We start from the raw sequence: 26,268 nt of genomic DNA, 5'->3' as shown, positions 1-26,268 counted from the left end.
GAACTACTGTCCTACAGAAACAAACAGCCACCTGAACTACTGTCCTACAGAGACAAACAGCCACCTGAACTACTGTCCTACAGAGACAAACAGCCACCTGAACTACTGTCCTAGAGAAACAAACAGCCACCTGAACTACTGACCTACAGAGACAAACAGCCACCTGAACTACTGTCCTACAGAGACAAACAGCCACCTGAACTACTGTCCTACAGAGACAAACAGCCACCTGAACTACTGTCCTACAGAGACAAACAGCATCTACACAAACAGCCACCTGAACTACTGTCCTACAGAGACAAACAGCCACCTGAACTACTGTCCTACAGAGACAAACAGCCACCTGAACTACTGTCCTACAGAGACAAACAGCCACCTGAACTACTGTCCTACAGAGACAAACAGCCACCTGAACTACTGTCCTACAGAGACAAACAGCCACCTGAACTACTGTCCTACAGAGACAAACAGCCACCTGAACTACTGTCCTACAGAGACAAACAGCATCTACACAAACAGCCACCTCAACTACTGTCCTACAGAGACAAACAGCATCTACACAAACAGCCACCTGAACTACTGCCCTACAGAAAAAAACAGCCACCTGAACTACTGCCCTACAGAGACAAACATTCACCTGAACTACTGTCCCACAGAGACAAACAGCCACCTGAACTACTGTCCTACAGAGACAAACAGCATCAACACAAACAGTGAATCTGAGTAAAATGGCATTCAAGTTTGTTTGCTAGTCCATGCATATCAGCCATGACCACTGATCTGACCTGTGTGTGTGTGTGTGTGTGTGTGTGTGTGTGTGTGTGTGTGTGTGTGTGTGTGTGTGTGTGTGTGTGTGTGTGTGTGTGTGTGTGTGTATGTGTGTGTGTGAGAGAGTGGTTAGGTCCTATAGGATACTTTAATCAGTATGGTTAATTGGACAGGTCAGAGTCTATGTTTGTTGTGGAGTGGACCCCCCTACAGGCTATGGGCTAAGCCACCAATGTCTTCAAATCCGGGGAAGCTACCCCTGGGGAGAGAGGAGCTGCTACCCTTGCGGAGAGAGGAGCTGCTACCCTTGCGGAGAGAGGAGCTGCTACCCCTGGAGAGAGAGGAGATGCTACCCCTGGAGAGAGAGGAGCTGCTACCCCCGGGGAGAGAGGAGATGCTACCCCTGGGGAGAGAGGAGCTGCTACCCCTGGAGAGAGAGGAGATGCTACCCCTGGGGAGAGAGGAGCTGCTACCCCTGGAGAGAGAGGAGCTGCTACCCCTGGGAGAGAGGAGCTGCTACCCCTGGAGAAAGAGGAGCTGCTACCCCTGGAGAGAGAGGAGCTGCTATCCCTGGGGAGAGAGGAGCTGCTACGCCTGGGGAGAGAGGAGATGCTACCCCTGGAGAGAGAGGAGCTGCTACCCCTGGGGAGAGAGGAGATGCTACCCCTGGAGAGAGAGGAGCTGCTACCCCTGGAGAGAGAGGAGATGCTACCCCTGGGGAGAGAGAGGAGCTGCTACCCCTGGGGAGAGAGGAGATGCTACCCCTGGGGAGAGAGGAGCTGCTACCCCTGGAGAGAGAGGAGCTGCTACCCCTGGGGAGAGAGGAGATACTACCCCTGGGGAGAGAGGAGCTGCTACCCCTGGGAGAGAGGAGCTGCTACCCTTGCGGAGAGAGGAGTTGCTACCCCTGGGGAGAGAGGAGCTGCTATCCCTGGAGAGAGAGGAGCTGCTATCCCTGGAGAGAGAGGAGCTGCTACCCCTGGAGAGAGAGGAGCTGCTATCCCTGGGGAGAGAGGACCTGCTACCCCTGGGAGAGAGGAGCTGCTACCCTTGCGGAGAGAGGAGTTGCTACCCCTGGGGAGAGAGGAGCTGCTATCCCTGGAGAGAGAGGAGCTGCTATCCCTGGAGAGAGAGGAGCTGCTACCCCTGGAGAGAGAGGAGCTGCTATCCCTGGGGAGAGAGGAGCTGCTACCCCTGGGGAGAGAGGAGCTGCTACCCCTGGGGAGAGAGGAGGTGCTACCCCTTGGGGAGAGAGGAGCTGTTATCTCTGGGGAGAGAGAGGAGCTGCAAACAGGAGAGACTGCAACCTTGCTCGGGAAGAGCTTAACGATTGGTGATTGTTGGGGCACGTTTGGTAGGAGCTTCAGTGATGAAGACTGTTTCACAATATGCCATGGCCGTCTCAGTCACCAGGTCTCAACACAATTGAACACAACCATCAAAAAAACACCAAATGATGGATTTTCTTGTGGAAGAATGGTGTCACATCCCTCCAATAGAGTTCAAGACAGATATAGAATGTATTCCAAGGCACATTGTAAGAGCTGTAAAGAGAGAGGGAGAGAGAACAGGCAGAACCTGATATGTAAATGAGCAGAGCAAATGAAAGTAACTTTTGACGACCTGATGATCATTCAGACTCTGTTTCTATTGAGAGATAAAAGGTAAGACAACGATTGTTATGTGTATTCATATAGTTGATGATATTGTTATGTGTATTCATATAGTTGATGATATTGTTATGTGTATTCATATAGTTGATGATATTGTTGTGTGTATTCATATAGTTGATGATATTGTTATGTGTATTCATATAGTTGATGATATTGTTATGTGTATTCATATAGTTGATGATATTGTTGTGTGTATTCATATAGTTGATGATATTGTTATGTGTATTAATATAGTTGATGATATTGTTATGTGTATTAATATAGTTGATGATATTGTTATGTGTATTCATATAGTTGGTGATATTGTTATATTCATATGGTTGATGATATTTATGGTAGACAGAGTGTTATAATAGACCTACTCTCCTTATTTGATGTAAATTAAATGCGGGAGATGAATTTGTTCCGTGCCCGTCTGTGTTCCCCAGGGTGATCACTCCTACACTATCTAGAATCAGGGTGATCTCCTACTGTATCATAGGTCTTTAGACCAGGGTGATATCCTACTGTATCATAGGTCTATAGACCAGGGTGATCTCCTACTGTATCATAGATCTATAGACCAGGGTGATATTCTACTGTAGCATAGGTCTATAGACCAGGGTGATCTCCTACTGTATCATAGGTCTATGGACCAGGGTGATCTCCTACTGTATCATAGGTCTATAGACTTGTCTTCTCAAAACAGGCTTAAAACACAACAATCAACAAACAAACATTTTATCTTTCTAATCTACTGTTAATGCTTTTCACTCAGGGAGGTATTTTGTGTGAAAAAGAGACAAATAATTATTGTGGAAAGACTAACAACAAATTACACTTCCTCAAAACAGGTTGTGTGTATTCATTAGTGCCCATCGTAGCAAAACATTTGGCAACAGAAACCCTTCAGGTCACGTTGTACAGTTGTAGCCTACAACTCGGCATGTTTATACCTGCCTGATGCTGAAACCTGATTGTAGCCTGAGGGGTAAACTATGATACAGGCTTGATATACTGGTTTTCTAAAGCTAGCCAGCCGCAGTTAACTGCACGTTCGAGCTCTGGCCTCATCTATCAGAATATACAGAACAGAACAGAAAATATCTTAATGACTTGCCATGTTCTGGTTGTGAATTCAGGCTACAAGGTGAGAATCCTGCCAGGGATTATTATAACGTGTGTAGATACATTAAATGTCTGGTGTTATTTTAGTATAGTGAAGTATAACACTCCTAACAGTAGATACATTAAATGTATGGTGTAATGTTAGTATAGTGAATGACAGTATAACACTCCTAACAGTAGATACATTAAATGTCTGGTGTAATGTTAGTATAGTGAATGACAGTATAACACTCCTAACAGTAGATACATTAAATGTATGGTGTAATGTTAGTATAGTGAAGTATAACACTCCTAACAGTAGAGACATTAAATGTCTGGTGTAATGTTAGTATAGTGAATGACAGTATAACACTCCTAACAGTAGATACATTAAATGTATGGTGTAATAATAGTATAGTGAATGACAGTATAACACTCCTAACAGTAGAGACATTAAATGTATGGTGTAATGTTAGTATAGTGAATGACAGTATAACACTCCTAACAGTAGATACATTAAATGTATGGTGTAATGTTAGTATAGGGAAGTATAACACTCCTAACAGTAGATACATTAAATGTCTGGTGTAATGTTAGTATAGTGAAGTATAACACTCCTAACAGTAGAGACATTAAATGTATGGTGTAATGTTAGTATAGTGAATGACAGTATAACACTCCTAACAGTAGATACACTAAATGTCTGGTGTAATGTTAGTATAGTGAATGACAGTATAACACTCCTAACAGTAGAGACATTAAATGTATGGTGTAATGTTAGTATAGTGAATGACAGTATAACACTCCTAACAGTAGAGACATTAAATGTATGGTGTAATGTTAGTATAGCAAGGGCAATTTTGGGGCTTCACCATGTTTCATTGAAATGTACAGCTGTGTGTCATCCGCATAGCAGTGAAAGTTAACATTATGTTTTCGAATAACATCCCCAAGAGGTAAAATATATAGTGAAAACAATAGTGGTCCTAAAACGGAACCTTGAGGAACACCGAAATTTACAGTTGATTTGTCAGAGGACAAACCATTCACAGAGACAAACTGATATCTTTCCGACAGATAAGATCTAAACCAGGCCAGAACTTGTCCGTGTAGACCAATTTGGGTTTCCAATATCTCCAAAAGAATGTGGTGATCGATGGTATCAAAAGCAGCACTAAGGTCTAGGAGCACGAGGACAGATGCAGAGCCTCGGTCCGATGCCATTAAAATGTAATTTACCACCTTCACAAGTGCAGTCTCAGTGCTATGATGGGGTCTAAAACCAGACTGAAGCATTTCGTATACATTGTTTGTCTTCAGGAAGGCAGTGAGTTGTTGCGCAACAGCCTTTTCTAAAGTTTTTGAGAGGAATGGAAGATTCGATATAGGCCGATAGTTTTTTATATTTTCTGGGTCAAGGTTTGGCTTTTTCAAGAGAGGCTTTATTACTGCCACTTTTAGTGAGTTTGGTACACATCCGGTGGATAGAGAGACGTTTATTATGTTCAACATAGGAGGGCCAAGCACAGGAAGCAGCTCTTTCAGTAGTTTAGTTGGAATAGGGTCCAGTATGCAGCTTGAAGGTTTAGTGGCCATGATTATTTTCATCATTATGTCAAGAGATATAGTACTAAAACACTTGAGCGTCTCTCTTGATCCTAGGTCCTGGCAGAGTTGTGCAGACTCAGGACAACTGAGCTTTGAAGGAATACGCAGATTTAAGGAGGAGTCCGTAATTTGCTTTCTAATAATCATAATCTTTTCCTCAAAGAAGTTCATGAATTTATCACTGCTAAAGTGAAAGTCATTCTCTCTTGGGGAATGCTGCTTTTTAGTAAGCTTTGCGACAGTATCAAAAAGGAATTTCGGATTGTTCTTATTTTCCTCAATTAAGTTAGAAAAATAGGATGATCGAGCAGCAGTAAGGGCTCTTCGGTACTGCACAGTACTGTCATTCCAAGCTAGTCGGAAGACTAGTGTAGTGTATAGTGAAGTATAACACTCCTAACAGTAGATACATTAAATGTATGGTGTAATGTTAGTATAGTGAATGACAGTATAACACTCCTAACAGTAGATACATTAAATGTCTGGTGTAATGTTAGTATAGTGAAGTATAACACTCCTAACAGTAGATAAATTAAATGTATGGTGTTATTTTAGTATAGTGAATGACAGTATAACACTCCTAACAGTAGAGACATTAAATGTATGGTGTAATGTTAGTATAGTGAATGACAGTATAACACTCCTAACAGTAGATACATTAAATGTATGGTGTAATGTTAGTATAGGGAAGTATAACACTCCTAACAGTAGATACATTAAATGTATGGTGTAATGTTAGTATAGTGAAGTATAACACTCCTAACAGTAGAGACATTAAATGTATGGTGTAATGTTAGTATAGTGAATGACAGTATAACACTCCTAACAGTAGATACACTAAATGTCTGGTGTAATGTTAGTATAGTGAATGACAGTATAACACTCCTAACAGTAGAGACATTAAATGTATGGTGTAATGTTAGTATAGTGAATGACAGTATAACACTCCTAACAGTAGAGACATTAAATGTATGGTGTAATGTTAGTATAGCAAGGGCAATTTTGGGGCTTCACCATGTTTCATTGAAATGTACAGCTGTGTGTCATCCGCATAGCAGTGAAAGTTAACATTATGTTTTCGAATAACATCCCCAAGAGGTAAAATATATAGTGAAAACAATAGTGGTCCTAAAACGGAACCTTGAGGAACACCGAAATTTACAGTTGATTTGTCAGAGGACAAACCATTCACAGAGACAAACTGATATCTTTCCGACAGATAAGATCTAAACCAGGCCAGAACTTGTCCGTGTAGACCAATTAGGGTTTCCAATCTCTCCAAAAGAATGTGGTGATCGATGGTATCAAAAGCAGCACTAAGGTCTAGGAGCACGAGGACAGATGCAGAGCCTCGGTCCGATGCCATTAAAATGTAATTTACCACCTTCACAAGTGCAGTCTCAGTGCTATGATGGGGTCTAAAACCAGACTGAAGCATTTCGTATACATTGTTTGTCTTCAGGAAGGCAGTGAGTTGTTGCGCAACAGCCTTTTCTAAAGTTTTTGAGAGGAATGGAAGATTCGATATAGGCCGATAGTTTTTTATATTTTCTGGGTCAAGGTTTGGCTTTTTCAAGAGAGGCTTTATTACTGCCACTTTTAGTGAGTTTGGTACACATCCGGTGGATAAAGAGACATTTATTATGTTCAACATAGGAGGGCCAAGCACAGGAAGCAGCTCTTTCAGTAGTTTAGTTGGAATAGGGTCCAGTATGCAGCTTGAAGGTTTAGTGGCCATGATTATTTTCATCATTATGTCAAGAGATATAGTACTAAAACACTTGAGCGTCTCTCTTGATCCTAGGTCCTGGCAGAGTTGTGCAGACTCAGGACAACTGAGCTTTGAAGGAATACGCAGATTTAAGGAGGAGTCCGTAATTTGCTTTCTAATAATCATAATCTTTTCCTCAAAGAAGTTCATGAATTTATCACTGCTAAAGTGAAAGTCATTCTCTCTTGGGGAATGCTGCTTTTTAGTTAGCTTTGCGACAGTATCAAAAAGGAATTTTGGATTGTTCTTATTTTCCTCAATTAAGTTAGAAAAATAGGATGATCGAGCAGCAGTAAGGGCTCTTCGGTACTGCACAGTACTGTCATTCCAAGCTAGTCGGAAGACTAGTGTAGTGTATAGTGAAGTATAACACTCCTAACAGTAGATACATTAAATGTATGGTGTAATGTTAGTATAGTGAAGTATAACACTCCTAACAGTAGATAAATTAAATGTATGGTGTTATTTTAGTATAGTGAATGACAGTAAAACACTCCTAACAGTAGAGACATTAAATGTCTGGTGTAATGTTAGTATAGTGAATGACAGTATAACACTCCTAACAGTAGAGACATTCAATGTATGGTGTAATGTTAGTATAGTGAATGACAGTATAACACTCCTAACAGTAGATACATTAAATGTATGGTGTAATGTTAGTATAGTGAAGTATAACACTCCTAACAGTAGAGACATTAAATGTCTGGTGTAATGTTAGTATAGTGAATGACAGTATAACACTCCTAACAGTAGAGACATTAAATGTCTGGTGTAATGTTAGTATAGTGAATGACAGTATAACACTCCTAACAGTAGATACATTAAATGTCTGGTGTAATGTTAGTATAGTGAATGACAGTATAACACTCCTAACAGTCTACTTCTACTGAGACAGGTTGGTGTCAGTTTAATCACACAACATGGAGCTGACTGGACGTGGTCAAGTCAAATTCAATACGTCAAAAGTTCTAAATTTAACATGTCATATGATACATCATGTTGATATACAGAACAGTGGATATACAGTTGATATACAGTACAGTGGATATACAGTACAGTGGCTATACAGTTGATATACAGTACAGTTGATATACAGTACATTTGATATACAGTACAGTGGATATACAGTTGATATACAGTACAGTGGATATACAGTTGATATACAGTGGATATACAGAACAGTGGATATACAGTACAGTGGATATACAGTGGATATTCAGAACAGTGGATATACAGTTGATATACAGTTGATATACAGTACAGTTGATATACAGTTGATATACAGTACAGTGGATATACAGTACAGTGGCTATACAGTTGATATACAGTACAGTTGATATACAGTACAGTGGATATACAGTGGATATACAGTGGATATACAGAACAGTGGATATGCAGTACAGTTGATATACAGTTGATATACAGTACAGTGGATATACAATTGATATACAGTACAGTGGATATACAGTACAGTGGCTATACAGTTGATATACAGTACAGTGGATATACAGTTGATATACAGTACAGTTGATATACAGTTGATATACAATACAGTTGATATTCAGTGGATATACAGTACAGTGGCTATACAGTTGATAAACAGTACAGTTAATATACAGTACAGTGGCTATACAGTTGATATACAGTACAGTTGATATACAGTACAGTTGATATACAGTGGATATACAGTTGATATACAGTACAGTGGATATACAGTTGATATACAGTGGATATACAGAACAGTGGATATACAGTACAGTGGATATACAGTGGATATACAGTGGATATACAGAACAGTGGATATAGAGTTGATATACAGTTGATATACAGTACAGTGGATATACAGTTGATATACAGTACAGTGGATATACAGTTGATATACAGTACAGTGGCTATACAGTTGATATACAGTACAGTGGATATACAGTGGATATACAGAACAATGGATATACAGTTGATATACAGTACAGTGGCTATATAGTTGATATACAGTACAGTGGCTATACAGTACAGTGATATACAGAACAGTGGATATAGAGTTGATATAAAGTTGATATACAGTACAGTGGCTATACAGTTGATATACAGTACAGTGGATATTCAGTGGAAATACAGTACAGTGGCTATACAGTTGATAAACAGTACAGTGGATATTCGGTGGATATTCAGTACAGTGGATATACAGTTGATATACAATACAGTTGATAAACAGTACAGTGGATATACAGTACAGTGGATATACAGTTGATATACAGTACAGTGGATATACAGTACCGTTGATATACAGTTGATAAACAGTACAGTGAATATACAGTTGATATACAGTACAGTGGATATACAGTACCGTTGATATACAGTTGATAAACAGTACAGTGAATATACAGTCGATATACAGTACAGTTGAAAAACAGTTGATATACAGTACCGTGGCTATACAGTTGATTTACAGTACAGTGGATATACAGTTGATATACAGTACCGTGGTTATACAGTTGATAAACAGTACAGTGGATATACAGTTGATATACAGTACAGTGGATATACAGTTGATATACAGTACAGTTGATATACAGTTGATATACAGTACAGTGGCTATATAGTTGATATACAGTACAGTGGCTAGTTGGTGAGGGCCACAGCATAGTCCTTTAGTCTCTACGGGCCAGATGGCCAGGTGGTGAGGGCCACAGCATGGTCCTTTAGTCTCTATGGACCAGATGGCCAGGTGGTGAGGTCCACAGCATTGTCCTTTAGTCTCTATGGGCCACAGCATAGTCCTTTGTCTCTATGGGCCACAGCATAGTCCTTTGTCTCTATGGGCCAGATGGCCAGGTGGTGAGGGCCTCAGCATAGTCCTTTAGTCTCTACGGGCCAGATGGCCAGGTGGTGAGGTCCACAGCATAGTCCTTTAGTCTCTACGGGCCAGATGGCCAGGTGGTGAGGGCCTCAGCATGGTCCTTTAGTCTCTACGAGCCAGATGGCCAGGTGGTGAGGGCCTCAGCATGGTCCTTTAGTCTCTACGAGCCAGATGGCCAGGTGGTGAGGGCCTCAGCATGGTCCTTTAGTCTCTACGAGCCAGATGGCCAGGTGGTGAGGTCCACAGCATGGTCCTTTAGTCTCTAAGGGCCAGATGGCCAGGTGGTGAGGTCCACAGCATGGTCCTTTAGTCTCTATGGACCAGATGGCCAGGTGGTGAGGTCCACAGCATAGTCCTTTAGTCTCTATGGGCCACAGCATAGTCCTTTAGTCTCTATGGGCCACAGCATAGTCCTTTGTCTCTATGGGCCACAGCATAGTCCTTTGTCTCTATGGGCCACATCATAGTCCTTTAGTCTCTACGAGCCAGATGGCCAGGTGGTGAGGGCCACAGCATGGTCCTTTAGTCTCTACGAGCCAGATGGCCAGGTGGTGAGGGCCACAGCATGGTCCTTTAGTCTCTACGAGCTAGATGGCCAGGTGGTGAGGGCCACAGCATAGTCCTTTAGTCTCTATGGGCCAGATGGCCAGGTGGTGAGGTCCACAGCATGGTCCTTTTGTCTCTACGGGCCAGATGGCCAGGTGGTGAGGGCCACAGCATGGTCCTTTAGTCTCTATGGACCAGATGGCCAGGTGGTGAGGTCCACAGCATAGTCCTTTAGTCTCTATGGGCCACAGCATAGTCCTTTGTCTCTATGGGCCACAGCATAGTCCTTTGTCTCTATGGGCCAGATGGCCAGGTGATGAGGGCCTCAGCATGGTCCTTTAGTCTCTACGGGCCAGATGGCCAGGTGGTGAGGGCCACAGCATAGTCCTTTAGTCTCTACGGGCCAGATGGCCAGGTGGTGAGGGCCTCAGCATGGTCCTTTAGTCTCTACGAGCCAGATGGCCAGGTGGTGAGGGCCTCAGCATGGTCCTTTAGTCTCTACGAGCCAGATGGCCAGGTGGTGAGGGCCTCAGCATGGTCCTTTAGTCTCTACGAGCCAGATGGCCAGGTAGTGAGGGCCACAGCATAGTCCTTTAGTCTCTACGGGCCAGATGGCCAGGTGTTGAAGGCCACAGCATAGTCCTTTAGTCTCTACGGGCCAGATGGCCAGGTGGTGAGGTCCACAGCATGGTCCTTTAGTCTCTACGGGCCAGATGGCCAGGTGGTGAGGGCCACAGCATGGTCCTTTAGTCTCTATGGACCAGATGGCCAGGTGGTGAGGTCCACAGCATTGTCCTTTAGTCTCTATGGGCCACAGCATAGTCCTTTGTCTCTATGGGCCACAGCATAGTCCTTTGTCTCTATGGGCCAGATGGCCAGGTGGTGAGGGCCTCAGCATAGTCCTTTAGTCTCTACGGGCCAGATGGCCAGGTGGTGAGGTCCACAGCATAGTCCTTTAGTCTCTACGGGCCAGATGGCCAGGTGGTGAGGGCCTCAGCATGGTCCTTTAGTCTCTACGAGCCAGATGGCCAGGTGGTGAGGGCCTCAGCATGGTCCTTTAGTCTCTACGAGCCAGATGGCCAGGTGGTGAGGGCCTCAGCATGGTCCTTTAGTCTCTACGAGCCAGATGGCCAGGTGGTGAGGTCCACAGCATGGTCCTTTAGTCTCTATGGACCAGATGGCCAGGTGGTGAGGTCCACTGCATAGTCCTTTAGTCTCTATGGGCCACAGCATAGTCCTTTGTCTCTATGGGCCACAGCATAGTCCTTTGTCTCTATGGGCCACAGCATAGTCCTTTAGTCTCTACGAGCCAGATGGCCAGGTGGTGAGGGCCACAGCATAGTCCTTTAGTCTCTACGAGCCAGATGGCCAGGTGGTGAGGGCCTCAGCATGGTCCTTTAGTCTCTACGAGCCAGATGGCCAGGTGGTGAGGGCCACAGCATAGTCCTTTATTCTCTACGGGCCAGATGGCCAGTTGGTGAGGGCCACAGCATAGTCCTTTAGTCTCTATGGGCCAGATGGCCAGGTGGTGAGGTCCACAGCATGGTCCTTTAGTCTCTACGGGCCAGATGGCCAGGTGGTGAGGGCCACAGCATAGTCCTTTAGTCTCTACGGGCCAGATGGCCAGGTGGTGAGGGCCTCAGCATGGTCCTTTAGTCTCTACAAGCCAGATGGCCAGGTGGTGAGGGCCTCAGCATGGTCCTTTAGTCTCTACGAGCCAGATGGCCAGGTGGTGAGGGCCTCAGCATGGTCCTTTAGTCTCTACGAGCCAGATGGCCAGGTGGTGAGGGCCTCAGCATGGTCCTTTAGTCTCTACGAGCCAGATGGCCAGGTGGTGAGGGCCACAGCATGGGGAAAGAAAAATATGATCATCCAGTTACAGGAAAACTAAAACGTTTCTTGTATTTGAGTGTATTTAAGCTTTAAAAATGTAATGTCTTTCGTCAGAATGGCGATCGGACCAAAGTGGAGCGTTGTAAGTGTTCATGATTTTTATTTATCAAAACATTTGAACTAAATAACAAAGTGAAAAAACGAACAGTTCTGTAAAGCAAATAAACTATACTGAAAACAACTACCCACAAAACTCAAATGAAAAAGGACAACTTATATATGATCCCCAATCTTAGACAACGATAGACAGCTGCCTCTGATTGGGAACCACACCAACATAGAAATAAAGAAACTAGAATGCCCACCCTTGTCACACCCTGGCCTCACCAAAATAGAGAATCAAAACCTTTCTATGGCCAGGGCTTGACAGTACCCCCCGCAAAGGTGCGGATTCCGGCCGCAAAACCTGACTCTAAAGGGGAGGGTCCGGGTGGTATCCCTTCATGGCGGCGGCTCTGGTGCTGGACGTAGACCCTCCTCCGCCCGCAGATCCCTCCACTTTGGCGGCGGCCCTGGTGCATGGACCTTCACTGGAGGAACCTGGCGACAGATCATCGCCGGGGGCTCCGGACTGGGGACCGTCGCTGGACCGTCGCTCAGTACAGTACAGTACATTTCCGGTCACAACTTGCAGACTTGTTTTCGAGTTGCTGTGCGTTTTTTTGCCAACCTGTTTTGCTACCTGACAAATTTACGGTTTTTACTTTTTAATTACCGTTTATATATATTTATTTTTTTTCCTCAACTTTTTCACTCCGGACGCTTTATCTGGACACGATTAGTCAGGACCTCCAACAGCCGAAGCTAAGTAGTAACATTAACATGATGCCTTCTAATTGCAGTCGCTGTACTCGCCTTACGGCGAGGATAGCTGTGCTACAAGCCCAGCTTCAGACGCAATCGCTAGGCAAGAGTAATTTCAGTGTAGGAAAGGATGAAACAGCGTCTGTGCCACCAGTAAGTACAGATAGTAGTATAAATACCCTGGCACAGTCCCCGCAGCCGGACAACTTTCTCACGGTTTCTGGAAGGAAATGCTGTAGGAACGCTTAACCGATGTCGCTCATTCAGCCGACAAAAACTTTCAACCGGTTTTCCCCATTAAGCAGCGGGTCGGAGTCAGAGGCCGAGTCTTCTCTGGTCTCTACTCCTCCCGTTACGGGGTCTGAGACGCCGAAGCTTCCCACCATTAGCTCTGACAAATTGAAAACTCTAGTCATTGGCGACTGCATTACCCGCAGTATTAGACTTAAAACTAATCATCCAGCGATCATACACTGTTTACCGGGGGGCAGGGCTACCGACGTTAAGGCTAATCTGAAGATGGTGCTGGCTAAAGCTAAAACTGGCGAGTGTAGAGAGTATAGAGATATTGTTATCCACGTGGCACCAACGATGTTAGGATGAAACAGTCAGAGATCACCAAGCGCAACATAGCTTCTGCGTGTAAATCAGCTAGAAAGATGTGTCGGCATCGAGTAATTGTCTCTGGCCCCCTCCCAGTTAGGGGGAGTGATGAGCTCTACAGCAGAGTCTCACAACTCAATCGCTGGTTGAAAACTGTTTTCTGCCCCTCCCAAAAGATAGAATTTGTAGATAATTGATCCTCTTTCTGGGACTCACCCACAAACAGGACCAAGCCTGACCTGCTGAGGAGTGACGGACTCCATCCTAGCTGGAGGGGTGCTCTCATTTTATCTACCAACATAGACAGGGCTCTAACTCCTCTAGCTCCACAATGAAATAGGGTGCAGGCCAGGCAGCAGGCTGTTAGCCAGCCTGCCAGCATAGTGGAGTCTGCGACTAGCACAGTCAGTGTAGTCAGCTCAGCTATCACCATTGAAACCGTGTCTGTGCCTCGACCTAGGTTGGGCAAAACTAAACATGGCGGTGTTCGCCTTAGCAATCTCACTAGGATAAAGACCACCTCCATTCCTGTCAGTATTAAAAGAGATCATGATACCTCACATCTCAAAATAGGGCTACTTAATGTTAGATCCCTTACTTCAAAGGCAATTATAGTCAATGAACTAATCACTGATCATAATCTTGATGTGATTGGCCTGACTGAAACATGGCTTAAGCCTGATGAATTTACTGTGTTAAATGAGGCCTCACCTCCTGGCTACACTAGTGACCATATCCCCCGTGCATCCCGCAAAGGCGGAGGTGTTGCTAACATTTACGATAGCAAATTTCAATTTACAAAAAAAAAAATGACGTTTTCGTCTTTTGAGCTTCTAGTCATGAAATCTATGCAGCCTACTCAATCACTTTTTATAGCTACTGTTTACAGGCCTCCTGGGACATATACAGCGTTCCTCACTGAGTTCCCTGAATTCCTATCGGACCTTGTAGTCATAGCAGATAATATTCTAATCTTTGGTGACTTTAATATTCACATGGAAAAGTCCACAGACCCACTCCAAAAGGCTTTCGGAGCCATCATCGACTCAGTGGGTTTTGTCCAACATGTCTCTGGACCCACTCACTGTCACAGTCATACGCTGGACTTAGTTTTGTCCCATGGAATAAATGTTGTGGATCTTAATGTTTTTCCTCATAATCCTGGACTATCGGACCACCATTTTATTACGTTTGCAATTGCAACAAATAATCTGCTCAGACCCCAACCAAGGATCATCAAAAGTCGTGCTATAAATTCACAGACAACACAAAGATTCCTTGATGTCCTTCCAGATTCCCTCGGTCTACCCAAGGACGCCAGAGGACAAAAATCAGTTAACCACCTAACTGAGGAACTCAATTTAACCTTGCGCAATACCCTAGATGCAGTTGCACCCCTAAAAACTAAAAACATTTCTCATAAGAAACTAGCTCCCTGGTACACAGAAAATACCCGAGCTCTGAAGCAAGCTTCCAGAAAATTGGAATGGAAATGGCGCCACACCAAACTGGAAGTCTTCCGACTAGCTTGGAATGACAGTACTGTGCAGTACCGAAGAGCCCTTACTGCTGCTCGATCATCCTATTTTTCTAACTTAATTGAGGAAAATAAGAACAATCCGAAATTCCTTTTTGATACTGTCGCAAAGCTAACTAAAAAGCAGCATTCCCCAAGAGAGAATGACTTTCACTTTAGCAGTGATAAATTCATGAACTTCTTTGAGGAAAAGATTATGATTATTAGAAAGCAAATTACGGACTCCTCCTTAAATCTGCGTATTCCTTCAAAGCTCAGTTGTCCTGAGTCTGCACAACTCTGCCAGGACCTAGGATCAAGAGAGACGCTCAAGTGTTTTAGTACTATATCTCTTGACACAATGATGAAAATAATCATGGCCACTAAACCTTCAAGCTGCATACTGGACCCTATTCCAACTAAACTACTGAAAGAGCTGCTTCCTGTGCTTGGCCTTCCTATGTTGAACATAATAAACGTCTCTCTATCCACCGGATGTGTACCAAACTCACTAAAAGTGGCAGTAATAAAGCCTCTCTTGAAAAAGCCAAACCTTGACCCAGAAAATATAAAAAACTATCGGCCTATATCGAATCTTCCATTCCTCTCAAAAACTTTAGAAAAGGCTGTTGCGCAACAACTCACTGCCTTCCTGAAGACAAACAATGTATACGAAATGCTTCAGTCTGGTTTTAGACCCCATCATAGCACTGAGACTGCACTTGTGAAGGTGGTAAATTACATTTTAATGGCATCGGACCGAGGCTCTGCATCTGTCCTCGTGCTCCTAGACCTTAGTGCTGCTTTTGATACCATCGATCACCACATTCTTTTGGAGAGATTGGAAACCCTAATTGGTCTACACGGACAAGTTCTGGCCTGGTTTAGATCTTATCTGTCGGAAAGATATCAGTTTGTCTCTGTGAATGGTTTGTCCTCTGACAAATCAACTGTAAATTTCGGTGTTCCTCAAGGTTCCGTTTTAGGACCACTATTGTTTTCACTATATATTTTACCTCTTGGGGATGTTATTCGAAAACATAATGTTAACTTTCACTGCTATGCGGATGACACACAGCTGTACATTTCAATGAAACATGGTGAAGCCCCAAAATTGCCCTTGCTAGAAGCATGTGTTTCAGACATAAGGAAGTGGATGGCTGCAAACTTTCTACTTTTAAACTCGGACAAAACAGAGATGCTTGTTCTAGGTCCCAAGAAACAAAGAGATCTTCTGTTGAATCTGACAATTAATCTTAATGGTTGTACAGTCGTCTCAAATAAAACTGTGAAGGACCTCGGCGTTACTCTGGACCCTGATCTCTCTTTTGACGAACATATCAAGACCATTTCAAGGACAGCTTTTTTCCATCTACGTAACATTGAAAAAATCAGAAACTTTCTGTCCAAAAATGATGCAGAAAAATTAAACCATGCTTTTGTCACTTCTAGGTTAGACTACTGCAATGCTCTACTTTCCGGCTACCCGGATAAAGCACTAAATAAACTTCAGTTAGTGCTAAATATGGCTGCTAGAATCCTGACTAGAACCCAAAAATTTGATCATATTACTTCAGTGCTAGCCTCTCTACACTGGCTTCCTGTCAAAGCAAGGGCTGACTGCAAGGTTTTACTGCTAACCTACAAAGCATTACATGGGCTTGCTCCTACCTATCTCTCTGATTTGGTCCTGCCGTACATACCTACACGTACGCTACGGTCACAAGACGCAGGCCTCCTAATTGTCCCTAGAATTTCTAAGCAAACATCTGGAGGCAGGTCTTTCTCCTATAGAGCTCCATTTTTATGGAACGGTCTGCCTACCCATGTCAGAGACGCAAACTCGGTCTCAACCTTTAAGTCTCTACTGAAGACTCATCTCTTCAGTGGGTCATATGATTGAGTGTAGTCTGGCCCAGGAGTGGGAAGGTGAACGGAAAGGCTCTGGAGCAACGAACCGCCCTTGCAGTCTCTGCCTGGCCAGTTCCCCTCTTTCCACTGGGGTTCTCTGCCTCTAACCCTATTACAGGGGCTGGGTCACTGGCTTACTGGGGCTCTCTCATGCCGTCCCTGGAGGGGGTGCGTCACCTGAGTGGGTTGATTCACTGATGTGGTCATCCTGTCTGGGTTGGCTCCCCCCCTTGGGTTGTGCCGTGGCAGAGGTCTTTGTGGGCTATACTCAGCCTTGTCTCAGGATGGTAAGTTGGTGGTTGAAGATATCCCTCTAGTGGTGTGGGGGCTGTGCTTTGACAAAGTGGGTGGGGTTATATCCTTCCTGTTTGGCCCTGTCCGGGGGTGTCCTCGGATGGGGCCACAGTGTCTCCTGACCCCTCCTGTCTCAGCCTCCAGTATTTATGCTGCAGTAGTTTATGTGTCGGGGGGCTAGGGTCAGTTTGTTATATATATATATATATATATATATATATATATATATATATATATATCCTGGTCCAAGGAGGTGTACTGGAGACCAGGAGCGCTGAGCCGGCACCATCCGTCCTGGCTGGATGTCCATTCTAGCCCCGCCAATGCAGGGATCTGGAATAGAGTGCACCGGGCTTGAATGCATAACACAGTGCCTGACCTATCAGGATATATATATCTCTAATGTATATATCTTTAATGTATATCTCTAATGTATATATCTCTAATATACATCTCTAATGTATATGTCTCTAATATATATCTCTAATATATATCTCTAATGTATATATCTCTAATGTATATATCTCTAATATATATCTCTAATATATATCTCTAATGTATATATCTCTAATATATATCTCTAATATAAATTTCTAATGTATATATCTCTAATGTATATATCTCTAATATATATCTCTAATGTATATATCTCTAATGTATATCTCTAATGTATATATCTCTAATGTATATGGCTATATCAGGATATATATACCTCTCTCTAATGTGTATGAGTCTATCAGGATATATATACCTCTCTCTAATGTATATGTCTCTATCAGGATATATATACCTCTCTCTACGGCTCTATCAGGATATATATACCTCTCTCTACGGCTCTATCAGGATATATATACCTCTCTAATGTATATGACTCTATCAGGATATATATACCTCTCTAATGTATATGACTCTATCAGGATATATATACCTCTCTCTAATGACTATCAGGATATATACACCTCTCTAATGTATATGACTATATCAGGATATATATACCTCTCTAATGTATATGGCTATATCAGGATATATATACCTCTCTCTAATGTATATGGCTCTATCAGGATATATATACCTCTCTCTAATGTATATGGCTATATCAGGATATATATACCTCTCTCTAATGTATATGACTATATCAGGATCTATATACCTCTCTCTAATGTATATGACTCTATCAGGATATATATACCTCTCTCTAATGTATATGTCTCTATCAGGATATATATACCTCTCTCTAATGTATTTGGCTATATCAGCATATATATATACCTCTCTCTAATGTATATGGCTCTATCAGTATATATATACCTCTCTCTAATGTATATGACTCTATCAGGATATATTTACACCTCTCTCTAATGTATATGGCTATATCAGGATATATATATACCTCTCTCTAATGTATATGGCTCTATCAGGATATATATACCTCTCTCTAATGTATATGGCTCTATCAGGATATATATACCTCTCTCTAATGTATATGGCTCTATCAGGATATATATACCTCTCTCTACGGCTCTATCAGGATATATATACCTCTCTCTACGGCTCTATCAGGATATATATACCTCTCTAATGTATATGACTCTATCAGGATATATATACCTCTCTAATGTATATGACTATATCAGGATATATATACCTCTCTCTAATGACTATCAGGATATATACACCTCTCTAATGTATATGACTATATCAGGATATATATACCTCTCTCTAACGTATATGGCTATATCAGGATATATATACCTCTCTCTAATGTATATGACTATATCAGGATCTATATACCTCTCTCTAATGTATATGACTCTATCAGGATATATATACCTCTCTCTAATGTATATGTCTCTATCAGGAGATATATACCTCTCTCTAATGTATTTGGCTATATCAGGATATATATATACCTCTCTAATGTATATGGCTCTATCAGGATATATATACCTCTCTCTAATGTATATGGCTCTATCAGGATATATATAACTCTCTCTAATGTATATGGCTCTATCAGGATATATATACCTCTCTCCACGGCTCTATCAGGATATATATACCTCTCTCTATGGCTCTATCAGGATATATATACCTCTCTAATGTATATGACTCTATCAGGATATATATACCTCTCTAATGTATATGACTCTATCAGGATATATATACCTCTCTCTAATGACTATCAGGATATATACACCTCTCTAATGTATATGACTATATCAGGATATATATACCTCTCTAATGTATATGGCTATATCAGGATATATATACCTGACTCTAATGTATATGGCTCTATCAGGATATATATACCTCTCTCTAACGTATATGGCTATATCAGGATATATATACCTCTCTCTAATGTATATGACTATATCAGGATCTATATACCTCTCTCTAATGTATATGACTCTATCAGGATATATATACCTCTCTCTAATGTATATGTCTCTATCAGGAGATATATACCTCTCTCTAATGTATTTGGCTATATCAGGATATATATATACCTCTCTCTAATGTATATGGCTCTATCAGGATATATATATACCTCTCTCTAATGTATATGGCTATATCAGGATATATATATACCTCTCTAATGTATATGACTCTATCAGGATATATATACCTCTCTCTAATGTATATGACTCTATCAGGATATATATACCTCTCTCTAATGTATATGACTATATCAGGATATATATACCTCTCTCTAATGTATTTGGCTATATCAGGATATATATATACCTCTCTCTAATGTATATGGCTCTATCAGGATATATATATACCTCTCTCTAATGTATATGGCTATATCAGGATATATATATACCTCTCTAATGTATATGACTCTATCAGGATATATATACCTCTCTCAAATGTATATGACTCTATCAGGATATATATACCTCTCTCTAATGTATATGACCATATCAGGATATATATACCTCTCTCTAATGTATATGACTCTATCAGGATATATATACCTCTCTAATGTATATGGCTCTATCATGATATATATACCTCTCTAATGTATATGACTCTATCAGGATATATATACCTCTCTAATGCATATGGCTCTATCAGGATATATTTCCCTATCTAATGTATATGACTCAATCAGGATATATATACCTCTCTCTAATGTATTTGGCTATATCAGGATATATATATACCTCTCTAATGTATATGGCTCTATCAGGATATATATACCTCTCTCTAATGTATATGGCTCTATCAGGATATATATAACTCTCTCTAATGTATATGGCTCTATCAGGATATATATACCTCTCTCCACGGCTCTATCAGGATATATATACCTCTCTCTACGGCTCTATCAGGATATATATACCTCTCTAATGTATATGACTCTATCAGGATATATATACCTCTCTAATGTATATGACTCTATCAGGATATATATACCTCTCTAATGTATATGACTCTATCAGGATATATATACCTCTCTAATGTATATGACTATATCAGGATATATATACCTCTCTCTAATGACTATCAGGATATATACACCTCTCTAATGTATATGACTATATCAGGATATATATACCTCTCTCTAACGTATATGGCTATATCAGGATATATATACCTCTCTCTAATGTATATGACTATATCAGGATCTATATACCTCTCTCTAATGTATATGACTCTATCAGGATATATATACCTCTCTCTAATGTATATGTCTCTATCAGGAGATATATACCTCTCTCTAATGTATTTGGCTATATCAGGATATATATATACCTCTCTAATGTATATGGCTCTATCAGGATATATATACCTCTCTCTAATGTATATGGCTCTATCAGGATATATATAACTCTCTCTAATGTATATGGCTCTATCAGGATGTATATACCTCTCTCCACGGCTCTATCAGGATATATATACCTCTCTCTACGGCTCTATCAGGATATATATACCTCTCTAATGTATATGACTCTATCAGGATATATATACCTCTCTAATGTATATGACTCTATCAGGATATATATACCTCTCTCTAATGACTATCAGGATATATACACCTCTCTAATGTATATGACTATATCAGGATATATATACCTCTCTAATGTATATGGCTATATCAGGATATATATACCTCTCTCTAATGTATATGGCTCTATCAGGATATATATACCTCTCTCTAATGTATATGGCTATATCAGGATATATATACCTCTCTCTAATGTATATGACTATATCAGGATCTATATACCTCTCTCTAATGTATATGACTCTATCAGGATATATATACCTCTCTCTAATGTATATGTCTCTATCAGGAGATATATACCTCTCTCTAATGTATTTGGCTATATCAGGATATATATATACCTCTCTCTAATGTATATGGCTCTATCAGGATATATATATACCTCTCTCTAATGTATATGGCTATATCAGGATATATATATACCTCTCTAATGTATATGGCTCTATCAGGATATATATATACCTCTCTCTAATGTATATGGCTATATCAGGATATATATATACCTCTCTAATGTATATGACTCTATCAGGATATATATACCTCTCTCAAATGTATATGACTCTATCAGGATATATATACCTCTCTCTAATGTATATGACCATATCAGGATATATATACCTCTCTCTAATGTATATGACTCTATCAGGATATATATACCTCTCTAATGTATATGGCTCTATCATGATATATATACCTCTCTAATGTATATGACTCTATCAGGATATATATACCTCTCTAATGCATATGGCTCTATCAGGATATATTTCCCTATCTAATGTATATGACTCAATCAGGATATATATACCTCTCTCTAATGTATTTGGCTATATCAGGATATATATATACCTCTCTAATGTATATGGCTCTATCAGGATATATATACCTCTCTCTAATGTATATGGCTCTATCAGGATATATATAACTCTCTCTAATGTATATGGCTCTATCAGGATATATATACCTCTCTCCACGGCTCTATCAGGATATATATACCTCTCTCTACGGCTCTATCAGGATATATATACCTCTCTAATGTATATGACTCTATCAGGATATATATACCTCTCTAATGTATATGACTCTATCAGGATATATATACCTCTCTAATGTATATGACTCTATCAGGATATATATACCTCTCTAATGTATATGACTATATCAGGATATATATACCTCTCTCTAATGACTATCAGGATATATACACCTCTCTAATGTATATGACTATATCAGGATATATATACCTCTCTCTAACGTATATGGCTATATCAGGATATATATACCTCTCTCTAATGTATATGACTATATCAGGATCTATATACCTCTCTCTAATGTATATGACTCTATCAGGATATATATACCTCTCTCTAATGTATATGTCTCTATCAGGAGATATATACCTCTCTCTAACGTATATGGCTATATCAGGATATATATACCTCTCTCTAATGTATATGACTATATCAGGATCTATATACCTCTCTCTAATGTATATGACTCTATCAGGATATATATACCTCTCTCTAATGTATATGTCTCTATCAGGAGATATATACCTCTCTCTAATGTATTTGGCTATATCAGGATATATATATACCTCTCTAATGTATATGGCTCTATCAGGATATATATACCTCTCTCTAATGTATATGGCTCTATCAGGATATATATAACTCTCTCTAATGTATATGGCTCTATCAGGATGTATATACCTCTCTCCACGGCTCTATCAGGATATATATACCTCTCTCTACGGCTCTATCAGGATATATATACCTCTCTAATGTATATGACTCTATCAGGATATATATACCTCTCTAATGTATATGACTCTATCAGGATATATATACCTCTCTCTAATGACTATCAGGATATATACACCTCTCTAATGTATATGACTATATCAGGATATATATACCTCTCTAATGTATATGGCTATATCAGGATATATATACCTCTCTCTAATGTATATGGCTCTATCAGGATATATATACCTCTCTCTAATGTATATGGCTATATCAGGATATATATACCTCTCTCTAATGTATATGACTATATCAGGATCTATATACCTCTCTCTAATGTATATGACTCTATCAGGATATATATACCTCTCTCTAATGTATATGTCTCTATCAGGAGATATATACCTCTCTCTAATGTATTTGGCTATATCAGGATATATATATACCTCTCTCTAATGTATATGGCTCTATCAGGATATATATATACCTCTCTCTAATGTATATGGCTATATCAGGATATATATATACCTCTCTAATGTATATGACTCTATCAGGATATATATACCTCTCTCTAATGTATATGACTCTATCAGGATATATATACCTCTCTCTAATGTATATGACTATATCAGGATATATATACCTCTCTCTAATGTATTTGGCTATATCAGGATATATATATACCTCTCTCTAATGTATATGGCTCTATCAGGATATATATATACCTCTCTCTAATGTATATGGCTATATCAGGATATATATATACCTCTCTAATGTATATGACTCTATCAGGATATATATACCTCTCTCTAATGTATATGACTCTATCAGGATATATATACCTCTCTCTAATGTATATGGCTCTATCAGGATATATATACCTCTCTCTAATGTATATGACCATATCAGGATATATATACCTCTCTCTAATGTATATGACTCTATCAGGATATATATACCTCTCTAATGTATATGGCTCTATCATGATATATATACCTCTCTAATGTATATGACTCTATCAGGATATATATACCTCTCTAATGTATATGACTATCAGGATATATATACCTCTCTCTAATGTATATGACTCTATCAGGATATATATACCTCTCTAATGTATATGACTCTATCAGGATATATATAACTCTCTCTAATGTATATGACTCTATGAGGATTCACTTTTGACCATTTTACATATTTTATGTACTGTTGTTTAGGCTGGTTGAATGAGTTGTCTTTGAAAGCTACTTCATCTGCAAGGAAACAGGCGGCTGCACCAGTGACTGTAAGTTATGTGTGGCAGGGGAGCCTAGTGGTTAGAGTGTTGGACTAGTAACCGAAAGGTTGCAAGTTTGAATCCCCGAGCTGACAAGGTACAAATCTGTCGTTCTGCCCCTGAACAGGCAGTTAACCCACTGTTCCTAGGTCGTCATTGGAAATAAGAATTTGTTCTTAACTGACTTGCCTAGTTAAATAAAGGTAAAAAAAAAAAAAAAAAAAAAAAAAAAGTGATTTCCTCATATGAAATTAGAAGTATGTTTGTAGCCCACGCAGTTATAAAATGGCTGTTGAAACTGTAACACATATTTCTCTGTAACATTAAATAAATGTGTTGGAATGTAGGAAAGATGGGCAGACTCTCGTACTGTAGGTCTAGGCTACCTACAAACTATTATAAGGTTAGGTCTAGGCTACCTACAAACTATTATAAGGTTAGGTCTAGGCTACCTACAAACTATTATAAGGTTAGGTCTAGGCTACCTACAAACTATTATAAGGTTAGGTCTAGGCTACCTGCAAACTATTATAAGGTTAGGTCTAGGTTACCTACAAACTATTATAACGTTAGGTCGACGTCAGACATTCAATAGTCAGTTTAGGTTGAGTTATGATCACTTATCATGCTGACAAACCTGATGGTCTCTGTGAACTGATCTGAACAGGTTTAGACTGGTCATCTATTATATGTAGGTTATAGGCTATCTACATATCACTAACAACCCACTACTATACATTGTAATCTAGTCTACTTTACATAATATAACATCTACATATCACTAACAACCCACTACTATACATTATAACCTAGTCTACTTTACATAATATAACATCTCTTACTTGATGCATAAAACCTTTCTGAATGGATCAATGATTTCCCCCTCAGATCAATCATGTCCGTTTTACCCCTTCTGTCTATATTCTCAGATACGTTTAGAAAAGAACAGATTGAAAGACAAGAAATAGCCTACTATTACTTAATGAAAATAATTGTGAGACATGGCCTTGTGTTGCCGTACTGTCTATAACTAACAAACAGTAGTATATTATTATTATTATGGATGTTTATTATGTTTATTATTTATTATTGATTGTTCATGTGATGCATTAATCAAATGACTGTTTAGATATGTCTGTTAGTAAATGTTTCATAAGAGATAACGAATAAATGATAACAATTGATATTCAAGAATTATTGTGTTAACCACAACCAACATGCTTGAACTCTGTTTAGGTGTCAGTTGCTCTAAAATGAGTCTCTCTGGGGAGAGAGAGGGGGACCCTCCCTCTAAAATAAGACTCCCCGAGGAACATGACACCAAAGCTAAGAGGTGAGATGACAATTGTGGTGAAGAATTATTAAGAGTTTACTTCCAAAAAAAACGCACCTCTGTTTTTTAGTCTGAAATGGTTGCTTATGGGTACCTTCAATATTACTGGGGTCTGAGGAGGTACTGCTGGGGTTCTCAATCCGGGATCTGGGGAGGTACTGCTGGGGTTCTCAATCCGGGGTCTGTGGAGGTACTGCTGGGGTTCTCAATCCGGTTCTCAATCCGGGGTCTGAGGAGGTACTGCTGGGGTTCTCAATCCAGGGGTCTGAGGAGGTACTGCTGGGGTTCTCAATCCGGGGTCTGGGGAGGTACTGCTGGGGTTCTCAATCCGGGGTCTGAGGAGGTACTGCTGGGGTTCTCAATCCGGGGTCTGAGGAGGTACTGCTGGGGTTCTCAATCCGGGGTCTGTGGAGGTACTGCAGGGGTTCTCAATCCGGGGTCTGAGGAGGTACTGCGGGGGTTCTCAATCCGGGGTCTGTGGAGGTACTGCTGTGGTTCTCAATCCGGGTCTGTGGAGGTACTGCTGGGGTTCTCAATCCGGGGTCTGTGGAGGTACTGCTGTGGTTCTCAATCCG

The 26,268-nt window shown here is 40.6% G+C and overlaps 1 protein-coding gene across 2 annotated transcripts in view; it reads left to right on the top strand.

Moving 5' to 3' along the window:
• The window catches only part of LOC110515071 (NLR family CARD domain-containing protein 3), a 193,532-nt gene that overhangs the window by 144,726 nt on the left and 22,538 nt on the right, over positions 1-26,268 (top strand). Inside the window, exons 1-3 of one of the 2 annotated variants that reach the window (XM_090197855.1) lie at positions 2,164-2,432; positions 24,302-24,369; positions 25,597-25,693. In XM_090197855.1, the coding sequence (XP_090053981.1) occupies positions 25,614-25,693 (80 nt within the window). In that variant the 5' untranslated portion in view covers positions 2,164-2,432; positions 24,302-24,369; positions 25,597-25,613. Of the gene's footprint in view, positions 1-2,163; positions 2,433-24,301; positions 24,370-25,596; positions 25,694-26,268 lie in introns of those variants that run through there. The other variant, XM_090197856.1, reaches the window with a different exon arrangement.

The sequence above is a fragment of the Oncorhynchus mykiss genome, chromosome 13, assembly GCF_057628025.1.
Source record: "Oncorhynchus mykiss isolate SJ-2025 chromosome 13, ASM5762802v1, whole genome shotgun sequence".
NCBI classification, from domain to species: domain Eukaryota; kingdom Metazoa; phylum Chordata; class Actinopteri; order Salmoniformes; family Salmonidae; genus Oncorhynchus; species Oncorhynchus mykiss.
The sequence above is the reverse complement of the archived record's forward strand: the minus strand, read 5'-3'. Positions and strand labels throughout refer to the sequence as shown.